The sequence below is a fragment of the Myotis daubentonii genome, chromosome 3 (assembly GCF_963259705.1).
Source record: "Myotis daubentonii chromosome 3, mMyoDau2.1, whole genome shotgun sequence".
Lineage (NCBI taxonomy): Eukaryota > Metazoa > Chordata > Mammalia > Chiroptera > Vespertilionidae > Myotis > Myotis daubentonii.
Window position 1 is genome coordinate 177941249 of NC_081842.1, and position 13612 is coordinate 177954860.

The 13612-nt window shown below is 45.0% G+C and overlaps 1 protein-coding gene and 1 long non-coding RNA gene across 9 annotated transcripts in view; one reads left to right on the forward strand and one right to left on the reverse strand.

The window, feature by feature from the left end:
• LOC132231011 (uncharacterized) overlaps positions 1–1023 on the forward strand; it is a 42307-nt gene extending 41284 nt beyond the window's left edge. Inside the window, exon 3 of the long non-coding RNA XR_009451970.1 lies at positions 752–1023. This is a non-coding gene — a long non-coding RNA (uncharacterized LOC132231011). The remainder of the gene's footprint in view (positions 1–751) is intronic.
• Positions 1–13612, reverse strand: part of FGGY (FGGY carbohydrate kinase domain containing) — a 412333-nt gene that overhangs the window by 138768 nt on the left and 259953 nt on the right. For all 8 annotated transcript variants that reach the window (XM_059689387.1, XM_059689388.1, XM_059689382.1 and 5 more), the window contains one exon: positions 2069–2176. In XM_059689387.1, coding sequence (XP_059545370.1) covers positions 2069–2176 — 108 coding nt within the window. The remainder of the gene's footprint in view (positions 1–2068; positions 2177–13612) is intronic.

A 13612-nucleotide genomic window follows, 5' to 3' on the forward strand; every position in this document is an offset into this window, starting at 1 on the left:
CGTGCCGTAGACATACAGTGATGTCTTACTCCCGGACATTTCCAGCACTGGTTATGAAGACCAATCAGATGTTATTTACTTTACACTCACCGAGTCTGCCTACTAGACAAGGAGCTCCTTAAAACCAGGGAGTGGTGGGGGTCTAACTCATTTAATTCGTCTCTGTAGCCTGTCACAAGAGCAAGGGCAGAGAATATGCTCTTTGAAGCCATCCACCATCTATGCTTCCCCTGACTCTGAAAGTGAATTTGAGGCAGCTAAGCATAAAATAGCAATACATTGAGAAATGGACATTAACAGGTACTTGCATCTCCATCCAGCTCTGGATCAGATCACTTCTTAAAAATATTTTTTCTTTGGTTCTTTTTTGTCTTCTTTTTTCTTGGATCAGATCACATTTTAAAAAATATACATTTGTATTAACTTCAGAGAGGAAGGGAAAAGGAGAGAGAGATAGAAATATCAATGATCAGAGAGACTCATTGATTGGCTGGCTCCTGCACACCCCCCACTATGGATCGAGCCAGCAACCCGGGCATGTACCCTGACCAGGAATCGAACCATGACCTCCTGGTTCATAGGTTGATGATCAACCACTGAGCCATGCAGGCTGGTCAGATCACTTTTAATTTGACTGAATAATTTAGAAGAGTTGATGGGGAATCAGACTATAAGCAGATGATTTCTATGTAACATAGTAAATGTGAGGTTGGTTAAGTGAGGCTAAGTTTCATTTTCTCTTGCCTTCCAGGTCTAATCCCTCCGAGGCCAGCTGATCTTACCTCAGTCATCAGCACCACCGTCCTCATCCAAGCCCTCATGGCTTTTGGTCTGTGGGTGAACCTACTAAAACTGGCCTCCTTGCCTCCAGCCACATGTCCTCAGGCCTTCTTCTCAGTGCTGCTAGCCAGACGTTTTACGACTGAGATCTGAACATTCCTGTCCATTTTTCCAACCTTTCACTGGTTCCCCTTGGTCTTGGTCGAGTAGATAAAATTCAATTCCTTAGCACGCTTTACAGGGAATTCTTATGATGTGGTCCCTGCCCAACTCTCTTTTATGGTAAGTCATTCTTCTAAGACAAGTTTATGCCACAGCTGAAATTCTGGACCATTTTCAATTACCCTCAAATATGCCTTGTTATTTTCACTCCCATGTCTTTGTTCCTATGCCAGTTCTCCTGCCTAGAAGTGTGTTCCTACCCTTCTTTCCTCGTTTGTTCTTATTTATCGTATAAGGCTCAGCACTAATGCCTTCTTCCCTGAAAAGAGTCTCTTAACCCTGCTTTGTGCCAACTCTGTGCCTTGTACCTCTGGCACAGTGCTCAGTTCATGTTTCTGGATTTCTGTCTTCCCTCTTGGACAACTGCAGGCATTCGACAAATTTTCAGCAAGTACCTTCTAAGAACTGAGCTGGATACAAAGAGAAGCATTCCTGCCTTTCAGGAGCTCACAGATTCCTGGAAAAGGCAGATTAGTAAACTAATAAGTATAACAGAATGTGGTAAGAAGTAGAGTTGTGTCTTAAAGGACAAGTAAAAGGATCAAGGTGGTAAAGAACTCTTGGAGCAGGAGAAAAGCACACACAAAGGCACAGAGGAGTGGAGTAATCTAAGTCCTGGGGAAGATATGAGGAAGACAATCTAGCCTTGGTGACAAGTACAGGTGTGGGACTGGAGGGGAAACACCACAAGGGAATGATGCACACAGAAAACTGCTGAACCATGCCCTCAGGGCTATGGGGAACCACTGAAGGATCTGGGCCAGGGAGTACCATGGTCCTTTTCACAAAATACAATATCAGTCTTGCTGCCATGATGAAAGGATTGTTGGGTGAAAGATAGATGAGAAGATGGGTTAGTTATCACCACCCAAACTGACATTTATTCCTTTGGCAAGCATGTGCTTCGTATGCTCCACAGGTTAGACTGCACACTAGCAGAAAGTTAATTCTTCTGATTTAGGACCCTGCAAACCTCCCAGATACTCAGTGTATGGGTAGTGTGACAAATGAGCTGGTCATGGGTGTAAAAACGTTACAGATCATAATGAAAAAAGTGTCAACTTACCAATTTCCCAGTCACACTCTGTCCACCTTCATTCAGCCAGAACCCAGGAACCATGGCTGAGAAATAAGGGCCCCAGACACCTGGTACGAAAATCGGGTCTTTGCTGATCTGGAAAGAAAGAGACAAGGCATGTGAAAATATTGACCTTTAGGGCTAGAAGGAGCCTTCTCATCCTCCTGTCTAGTGATTACATGACTATGGCATTTCGCTTCTTATTAAACAGCTTTCATGGGAGGGAAGTCACTCCCTCTAAAGGAAGGGCATGGTTTCTTCTGTGGAAACCTTTCTGATAAATCCACCTAGATGCCAGGATAGCAAAAGAGATCAGTGTGAGAAGAAAAGAATGAAAACTTTCCTTGCTGGCTCCCTCTCCATGGCAGACTGATTGTGAACATGCTGCCCATTTCCCACCCACCCATGTATCCACCCCCTTTGCAAAGTGGCCTTTCAGCTTCTCTCATCGAGAGGTGGGGTCCCCACCTCTTGAACCTGGGCCAGCCTGGCTATTTATGGCCAACAGAATGAAGTAGAAGGGACACTGTGCCAGTTTTCCAGGCCTCACCCTCAAGAGGCCTGTGTGTTTCTCTGCTCTTCCTCTGGCTCCTCTACCTCTGCGATGAGAGCATGCCTAGGCTTGCCTACTGGATGGAAAGTCATGAACAGAGCTGCGTCAGCCCAGCCGTTGCAGGTGACATTTCACATATACGAGAGCAAAAACAAGATCAGCAAACCCTCCTAGTCGACCAGCCGCTAACAAACCCAGATTACCAGAACCGCCCTGAGGGATGTATGAACAAGAACACGTCCTATTGTACGTCACTAAGATGCTGTGTTTGTTTGTTACCTAGCATTTTTGTGGTAATACATAACTGATACATTCCCTTCCTTCTACCAGCACTTACTAATCACCCCACAGCATGCCATCTCCCTCTGTTGGGTCCTCGGGACACAGAGATAAATTAGAGTTCTTATTTTCAGAAGCTGCCTATCTAAAGGGAGCTCCAAGGAAATGAACAAACAAAACACAGTGTGGCCCAGCCGGTGTGGCTCAGTCGTTGAGCGTCGACTTATGAACCAGGAGGTTACGGTTCGACTCCCTGTCAGGGCACATGCCTGGGTTGTGGGCTCGATCCCTAGTAGAAGGTGTGCAGGAGGCAGCCAATCAATGATTCTCTCTCATCATTGATGTTTCTATCTCTCTCTCTGAAATCAATAAAAACATATTTTAAACACACACACACACACACACACACACACACACACACACACACACACAAATACACAGTGTGGTCCACAGGATGGTAGAGAAAAACAGAAAATGTGGAGGGGCACCGGGAGTGAGGAGGGAGGTGGTCAGAGGTGGCTTCTTAGAGAATGGACATGAGCTTAGACTTAGAGGATTTCGCCAGTTGAGGTGAAACAGTAGGACTTCGTAGAAGATTGTGGTTCTGCTGCTCAGAAACGTCAGCAGGAGGCTCTGCCTGGCTCTGTCCAGGGAGCAAGATCTGAGTGGACTCCTATTTGTGCTCAGGCATTTGGAGTCACATACTTCTCATCAGACATCCTGGGTAAAGCAAGGCAGCAGAGACACAGCAGTATGCTTTCCACAGCACTTCCCAACACTCCCAGGCCCTGTGCTTGTGGAGGAACTGAGTAGAGCTTGTTTTGAGGGAGAAAAAGAAAGCACATTTGTATATTTATGAGTACTTTAATCCTCTGCAATCAACCTAAATATTTAAAAATATTTTTGTGAAAGCTGTTTGCATGCTGATGGCAATCTTGGTCTCGAGGCTGCTCTCTTACCCGAAAGAAGAGAGTTCATTCTGCTCTGCTGATGACAGGTGTCTGTACAGGACACTGGTTTCCCGCTAATAACGGTGCTGTTGGCAACAACAGCAGCTAAGATTGAGTGGATACTGACTAAAGGCCTTATTTTAAGGATGTTACAGGAATGAAGTCATTTAATTCTCATAAAAGTCCTAAGGGAAGATTCTATCATTATTCCTATTTTACAGGTGTGTAAAACTGAGGCAGAGAGTTAAATAAGATGCCCAAGTTGATAAAAATACAAAGCAGCTAGGCATCACACTCTACAGGTTCTAGATACGGCTCTGCCAAAATATGGTCATGATTTTAGGTTGCCACTTGAATCCTTCATTTGCCTTTCAAGGGCAGAAAGCAAGAGCCATTAGAACCAATAGGGACTCACTCAAACGGAAGGAACCTGGCCTTAAACACAAGTAGGTCAGGGAATCTTCATTTCCAAAAGACTTTTGATAGGTTTTCCCTGATAGATTTGTGAAGAAACAAGGAGAGAGCATGATTAAGTCAAAGTCATATCTTGATTCTATTCCCAATTGCCATTCTAGCCAGTTCTGGTTTCTCTTTTTTATGAGGATTAAGTGATTTAATTCCTGTACCATGCTTATAGGGGATCTCACACAAGGCAATCTTTCTGGGCCTCAGTTTCCCCATTTCCAAATGGTAGGAATGATATGAATGTTGGAGAATTTTTATAAAGATTAATAAGTTATCACATATAAATAGCGTATCATTTGTGTTAAATGCCAAGCAAACCTTAGTTCTCCTTGAAATGTGGCGTGTGTGATGGACCAGTCAGGCGACTGGGTTGAATGATCATATCCTTGCAACCATGCAAGGAGGTCTCTAGATTCTTCCTTGGTCTACTGAGTCAATATTCTTGATAATGAAGCAGAAGAGGATATGGAAGCAAAGCTTATATTTTCAGGTGGTATAAGCTTGGAGGATTGTTTATTATGGGCAAGTTCAAATAAAGATACAAAATTGCTTCAAAGAGCTAGAATATTAAGTAAAATACAACAAGAAGATAGTTAACATTTATAGTTAAAATTTGAACTTCAAAGATAGTGGCAATATTCTCTTTCATAATATTGCTTTTCACAGGCGTTGGTACATGGTTATTCAATTTAGTATTGTTACTGTATGAAGACATTTGACATATTCTTTAATATAAATAAGTTATTGAAACCCACAATGAAATAAAACATTCGGCTGCACAGTACATGCCAGGCACTGAGATTGATAACAAGGCTGTAACAATAAGAAAAAAAAATAATATTATTATAATAACAATAATAGTAATAAATGTGGTGTAGTCCCTTTCCTCAAGGAGCTCCTAGTCTGACCAGACAGACATAAAAATTACAACAAAATAAGCCAATTGTTAAGTAAGGTAGGAGAGGAACTTGGTAGGAGCCCAAACTGCCTGGAAAAGAGTGAGCACTTCCCAGAGGCGGCCACCTGGGAGCTCGGACTGGAGAAGTAAGTGTTTCTCTGTAGGCAGAGAGGGAGGAGCATCTGGGCAGAAAGGGCTGTGTGGGCAAGGCTCAGAGTCATGAAGTTGAACAAGCATTCTGATTTTCATGAGGGCTTAGCTTAAAGTTCTGCAACTTACTTTAAATAAAAAAGCATACAGTTTGAAGGATGGGTGTATTTTTGCCTCAACATACTGTTCTGCTTGTCAAAAAATCAATTTTTAAACACCTGTGGGTGGGAAAAAGCTTCAGTGAAACCACTCTCTAAGTCAGTCAATAACAATAGAGAAATAAGAATGAAATAATAGAATGTAATTGCTAAAGTTATTGTGTGATTATTATTGTGCAAAGAAGCTTCCAGGCTCTTTAGAGACACTGTCACATTTTCTACTCATGACAACCCAATGAGGTAGGTTCTATTGTTATACTCCACCAATTGAAGGTGAAGAAGATTAAATAACTAGTAAATAGTAGAGAAGGAAGTCAGGATCCAAGCTATGAACTATCAACTTATTTCCTCTAGACCTATTTTCTCCTCATATATTCTATATAATAAAGAGGTAATATGCAAATTGACCATCATGCCCTTGCACAAGTTGGCCGCCCCCATGTGGTCACAGATGGTTGTGCCCATGTCGTCAGAAGATAGTCGCCCCCAAGTGATCAAAAGATAGCTGCCCCCATGTCATCACAAGATGGCTGCCGCAAGATGGGCCGGCAGGGGAGGACAGTTGTGGGCGATCAGGACAGCAGGGGAGCAGCTAGGCATCGATCAGGCTGGCAGGAGAGTGGTTAGGGGTGATCAGGCTGGCAGGCAGGTGAGCAGTTGGGAGCCAACAGTCCCAGATTGTAAGGGGGATGTCCGACTGCCGGTTTAGGCCCGATCCCACAGGGATCCTAAACCGGCAGTCAGACATCCCTCGAAGGGTCCCAGATTGGAGAGGGTGCAGGCTGGGCTGAGGTACACCTCCCAGTGCATGAATTTCATGCACTGGGCCTCTAGTGAAATAAATAAAATTGGACTAGAGATGTTTAACATCTTTTTTTGTCTTCAAAATCCTCTAAGATTCCATAAAGTTGAGTCATTCCATCCCAGCTGGTCAAGCAGAACTCTCCAGCAAGCCATTTCTGCACAGACTCTGCCCCTACATGGCCTGGGCTCATGGGGTTGCACTGGGCAATCTCTTGGAACTTCTCCAAGTACCCACTTTCCTCCACTGCTCTCTGACCTGTGGCCAAGATTACTGCAGGTTTTTGTTTTTTTAAATATATATTTTGATTGATTTCAGAGAGGAAGGGAGAGGGAGAGAGAAAAACATCAACGATGAGAGAGAATCGTTGATCGGCTGCCTCCTGCATGCCCCACACTGGGGATCAAACCCAAAACCCAGGCATGTGCCCGATCAGGAATCGAACTATGACCTCCTGGTTCATAGGTCAATGCTCAACCACTGAGCCACACCAGCTGGGTACTGCAGGGTTTCTTGACTGTGGCCTTCATGGTTGTATTTAATGGCTACTATCTATAGTATCTTATATTAGCTGGATAAATATTCCACGAATATTTATTGCATACACACTGAATTCAAACTACTGTTTTAAACATGAAAAGATGTAGAAACACTGGCCTCTGAGCCACGTAAGGGACATACTCCCTGTCCTCCTGAAGTTTACAGTCTAGTAGGAGCTGGGGTGCAGCACCAGGCTGGGGAGTAAATCAGACATCCAGTGACTTGTGAGTGGACATCTGCATCCAGGCTTACAATTACCCTGCGAGGGTGTGGGGTTAAACCTCCACAGCCCACTTCCAGCTGAAGAGACAGGTGTGGGGAGGGTCAGCAAACTGCCCAGGATCACACAGATAAGAGGTGGTAGAGGAGGGATTAGAAGCCCCTCTCCACGTGCTCCTGCCTCTTTTCATGGGTGCGCCCAACCTGGCTCCATGTGTGGATGCCACTGGCTGCTTTTCACCCAAAGCTGAGTTACTGTGTTACTGTCGGCTGACTTTCCCTGCGGTGATAAAGCCCAGGCACCTGCTGACACCTCCCTGGGGAGAGATGACTGGGCTCAGAGCAGGGAGCAACTCTAGCACCATCAACTTCTGCCCTCCCCTCCCCATCACCCGGAGGTTGGCCTAAGCCTCTGGCAGGGGCAGGAGGCAGGCTCCAGGCGCCAGTGGTCCTGGGAGGGAGCAGGAGGTTTTGTTTTGAGTGCCTCCAGCCAGGTTGGGAATTTCAGAGGGTAGCCGCAAGCATGTGTGGGACCGAGTATTTCCGTGGTGGCTCATCTCTCCTTCCAAATGGACTGTGCTATCATCTTACTAGAAAAAACCATTTGTACACATTCCAGCCAACTCCCTACTCACTACACAATACGAAAAGAGAGTACAGAGAATTCCGTTTATGAATGGGGGCTCTAAGCAGTCACCTCCATGTCTGCACTTCTCAGATTCAAATGTAATGAATCATTTGCCTCTCCTACAAAAGAGTGAGGGCACGTGAACACCAGTGAATGTGGTTTAACAGTGTGAGCGTAGATAGACCTTGGAGTCACACTAATCTAGGTTTCAATTCTGATTCTGTCATTTATTAGCCTTTGAGCCTCTCTGAGACTCAGTTTCTTCATCTAAAAATGGAGATCATCTTGTCTACCACAGAGTTTTGTATGAATCATAACTGGTATAATGTATACTCGAGGACATAAATGCTCTCAAGAAATGTGAAACAACAGACAGTTTAATTATATTTCTTTATGGGACAGTGGAAAGATATGGAGCCCAAAGTCTCTGGTTCGGTCCAGCCTCTAGCCCTTGCTCGCTCTGTCTCTTTGGTAGGCTCTTCATCCTCTTCCCTCCTGCATGCCTCCTCTGTGCTCATCTCACTCACCACATCTCCTGAGGGCAGCCCATCCGCTCCCATGTGTGTAATAGTAATTTTTAGGCTGTGGAGTCCCAAATATTTATCTCAAACTCAGATTTTGCTCTTGGGGTCTATTTTGGACATTTGACCTGAATGCCTACTCAACATGTCTAAAATAGAGCTTGCCCTCCTTCCTCCCTGGGCCACTCTGGTTTTGGGGTTCCTGTCTCAATGAATGGTACCCTGTTTACCCATCTACTAGGATACCATTCTTGACTTTTTCATCTCTCTTTTGCCCACCACAGGTCACATGTACTGTCACCTCTATTTCTCAAGTACAGGTTCTTCTGCTTCTCCCCATTGCCACTATTTCAGTCCAGCCCTGTATCACCTCTTGCTCGGATTATTGCAACAGTGATTAAGATGGCGTCCCTGCCTCAAATATTGTCCTTCACCCTTCACCCCTGCACAAGTCTGGCTCAGAGCCTCCAACTTCCAAACCTTCAGCACAATGATCATTCCAATACACACACCTACTTATATCATTTTCCCCACTTAAACCCTTTAGATGTTCCTCATGACATGAGACTGTTCTGATCTGTCTTTTCCAATACACACACCTACTTATATCATTTTCCCCACTTAAACCCTTTAGATGTTCCTCATGACATGAGACTGTTCTGATCTGTCTTTTATCTACTTGTCTGGCCTAATCACACATGTTATCATTTCCCCATCCTTTGCACCCATCATTTTTCACTGCCACATGCTCATCGCAACCTAGGAAATCCCCCAAGTGTCTCATTTTCTTTCTCACCTCTGCATCTTCATAAATTCTCCTCTCTCTGTCTAAAAGGCATTCCCTCTCACCATCTGATGACTAACCCTCACATGTCTTTCAGCTCAAAGTCATTGCTCTGGGAAGCTGTCTCTAAGCCAGGGGTGGGGAACCTTTTTTTCTGCCAGGGGCCATTTGGATATTTGTAACATCATTCGTGGGCCATATAAAATCACCAACTCAAAAATTAGCCTGCTACATTTGACCAAACATTGAACTAACTCACCCCTAATACTTTGTCCGGGCCAGACAAAATGATTTCGTGGGCTTTATATAGCCTACTGGCTAGATGTTGCCCGCCTCTCCCCCTCCCCGCTCCCCCGCCACTCTAAACCCTGACTTCTACCCCAATGCTGGGTTAGGTGCTCCTCCTTACATCTTCCCTTAACCCTCTGTACTTCCAAACTGTAGTCTGTCAAAACACATGTTATGTGTGTAAGCGTATGTAACATGTACTCAATATGTGGTATGTAAATAATACCCTTTGTAACCTGAATCACCACACAAATGCAGGGCATGGCTAAAATTCTGACTAACAGAGCAATGTCCATAATATTAAGACCAATACTAGAATATCACACATGTCCAATCACCTGTAAGTGGTGAGTGGTAACACCATTCAGGCTCCCCAGCTTTTCCTCGCCTCTGTTTGGAGGTTTCTGAAACATTAAGGGTCCTCCAGTAACAGGTTTGCCACTCCTAGAAACCCAACCCCTTTACTTCCATTGGAGCAAAATAAGAACAATAAAACCTGTTCACAGGGAAGTCCTGGGGCTTGGCCGGGTGAGAGGCAGGAGGGCACTGAGCAGGTCTGTCACCCCTCTCCAGAGAGTCCCCGAATTTGGGATAGAGAGAGGCAGCCAAATAGTGTCTGCAATGTCCTGAATTATTTTAAAACTTTTCTGGATTCCTTAAACCCTGGATTCCTCATTCTTCATCATTCTGAAACCCAGCTGTGGTCACAATAGACATGGAATCCATATGTTTCTCACTCACTGATAATTACTGCACCCAATGCTGCTTTGCAAGAGAGACTGAATAGCTGAGAAAACTTTGAGGCCTTCCTAAAGTTTTCCCAAACTTTCCTTCCCCTGCAGACAAGGAGCCACACTTGGCCTCTCTATGCACATGCCCGACTGGCTCCAGGGAGCTCAGACGGGCTTTCAGCTTGGAAGCACCAAGAGCCTTCTGACTCCAAAGATGTGAAATATTATCTTGCATTTTTCCTCACAGCCCAAACAAGCCATGGAAGGTAAACAGTTATTGGTCTCTTCTGTGGATTCTGTAAGGGAGGGGGCGGGGGGTAAGGGGGGTAGGGGAGGGAGCCAGTGAGGAAGAAGGCTGCTCTGTCTGTGCAGCATGCATCAGTGTGGATTCTTAGCTCTGTTGCTCCCATGTCAGAGTGAGTTGGTCCCTCAGCATCAGAATCCTTTCTCTTTCTGTTACATCACCCAGGAGTGAGCAGGTACCAATTATTAGGTGGTTCTAAAACCCAGCCCAGCCCACACCCTGTTTTGATTCTGTATTAGCTCTTAGGAAAAGCAGCTCCTTCTTCCAGGCCTCAGGGTGCAGGTAAGCAGATGCCTGGGGGCAGCCCCACTGCCCAGGCTGACCAGCAGGTGCAGACAAGGTTGACACAGCCTTCTCCTTGGCAACAAGCGCATGGCACCCTATTACACAGCACCTCCACCAGATACCCAATTTTTCCTATTAAGTCACAGACACTGTCTCTTCCTGTTCTGTTTCTCTGTTTCCCCTGTTGTGACCTTTTGCTTTGGTACCAGTGTCTGGCCTCAGATATCATCTCATACATATCAGACTTAGAATTCCTGGTTTGACTCTCAATGTTCTATCTTAACTTGACGTGTGATCATGATCCTTGGTGTGTTCATTCTTGACTTTTTTAGATTTGTACAGATTGAACATGCCACAGTTTATCATAGGCCTTGGTACAGTGCCTGGTACATTCGGTGACCCAGAAATACATAGACAGCCTGTGTTGACATCATCACCTCCATCCTGGCCAAGGCGTACTTCTTCTTTATGGATTGGAGTACACGTGGGCATTTAATTTTAAAAAGTAAATGGAAACCATCTTGACTAGAATTCTAAAGCGGGGTCCAGAGGTTGTACCAGCTCTAGGGAATGGACACTATCACCCACATGGGTTGATTTTTCATTGCAAGATCCATCGCTGGGAATAAGGAAAACCAGAGGGGTTTCCCCTATTAAAAACATATTGTGTAAAGGCAAAGAGAGCCTTGGCTGATGTATGTCAGGACATCTTCTCAGGAAAGTCCGAATTTCCATGTCTCCACATCCATTATTGCCTTTTGGAAATGCTTCCCAACAGAACCCATTCCTGCTTCCCAGGTTTAGCGCTGGAATTTGGGACATGTCCATCCAGGCCTAGACCTGAGGAATCCTCATGGGCGGAACTCTCTAGCCATTTCTGGCCGAATCGAAAATGACAAGGCTACATGGGCTGGATGAAGAGGATTAAACTCTGCACAGACACCTGGGTAGCTCCCCTACTGAGTGGCTGCAGAAGTGCTATACACTTAGCAGTGTTTATGGAATGTCAGCTGAAGTGCTCAGGGTGACGGAGTTTATCCTTTACACCGGCTCCATAAGGAAGAAAACTGATGAGAGTGTGAACATGTAGGGATGGTTGGGTGGGAAGGGGTCAGGAAAGAGTGATGGAGAAAGAGGATGCGAAGCCCAACATTCTCTGCCTACCTACTGTGTGGCCAGGGACAGCACATCAACGGCACCTGCACCAGCATCCAAGCCCCACTCTGCCTTACCATTCTGGACTAGGCCAGTGAGCCAGGGAGCCACTGCAATCAGCTGGGGTGACAGGTGTTCTAAAGCCTTCTGCCATCCCTATGTGGGACACTTGCACACATAGTCCCCTTCCTAAGGTGCTAGGCAAGCCTGCGTTACACCCAGTTTTGATGGAGAAGGAAACTGAGCTTCAGCGACATTAACTCAAGTTCCCAGGCTTACCAATAGGGAAAAACCAGGATTTAAACTCAAATATGACTCTCAAGAGTCCATACCCTTCCCAAGACACTTTTTTTTTAAAGAGAAAACACGGTTGTAAAAATGAGAGTCAAGGACACAAGAGGTGGATAGCACCTTCTTTAACATTGTCCTGGAGTCAGCCCAGCTCCTTCTGTGCCCTGAATGGAATACATCCCTTGCAATTTTCTAATATGACAGAGAAGGAAGGGAGGAAAGAAGGGAAGGAGGGAGGGAGGGAGGGAGGGAGGAGGGAGGGAAGCAGGGAGAGAGGGGGAGAGAGAGAATATCTAGGGGCATCTTACCCCTCTTCACATTTAATAGCAGTTCTTTGAGAATGTTGAGTCTCATGTTAAAGAAAAAAAAAGAAGCTACTTAAATTTTGTTTTCCCGTGTAAATGAGTTCCTATAAAAGAGAAATGGCTTGTAACACAGAGGCAGGTACTAACAGAAGAAAGGGACTCAGAAAGAAAGTGGGTCTGGGAGGCTTTGCCCTCCGCCTGTACTCCTATAAAAGACCAGGCTAATACTTCAGATATGTAAACACTGCAGGACAATCAGAAACAAATGAAATGATGGCTTCAGACTAACAGTGTTCAGCTGTGGGCAATGGCCAGGAGGCAGCTTTTGTTATGAATAGATCATCTGCGTGTGAAGCAGGCCTGATTTTCACCCCTGGCTTAGGCTCTCCAGCTTATGAGAACGTATCCCTGCCCATCTGGACTTCCTTAGAAAGAGGAATGGGGGGAGGGAGACAAAAGCAGCGATCTGTAAAACACATGACACCATGTAGGACAGGGTTACAGTTCTGTGAGAGCAGTTTAAATAGAGTTTTCCTGTTATTAATCAGTAATGGATTTAGCTCACAATGTAACAAATGACAATTATAATGGCTTCTCGTCTTTTTTTAGAAAGGCATTACAAACGAACACAGGAGAGAAGGCAGCTCACATATGTCAAGTACCTACTACATGCTGATTAGTTGCTACACATTCTCACGTTGCGTCTTCATGATGCTCTCCCCATTTTCTCCAGTTTACAGAGAAAAAAACGGGGGCTCAGAAATGTGTAAACTGTCATCCAGTTTCATTCGTTTGCCTGTGGCTTTCCAGTTTTCCCAGCACCATTCATTGAATAGACATCTTTATTCCAACGTGCATTTCTGGCTCCTCCGTCGAAAAGTATCTGTCCATATACGTGTGGTTTGATAGCTGGGCTCTCTAACCTGTTCCATTGATCTGTGTGTCTGTTTCTCTGCCAATACCATGCTGTTTTGATTATCATAGCTCTGTAGCTATATGCAGATTTTGTAACTTAGAAATCCACACATGAAACCTGTATGTTCCTGTTAACCAATGTCACCCCAATAAAATTTAATTTAAAAAAACGTTCAAAGCCATGCTGATGGTCACATAGGTGCTAAGTGGTAGAAGGGGGTTTGACCTGGGACTGTCAAACTCCAAAGCCTCTTCCTAGTGTACCCAGCTGTCTCTTGCTACAAGGGAACCACGAAAGCCAAATGAACACA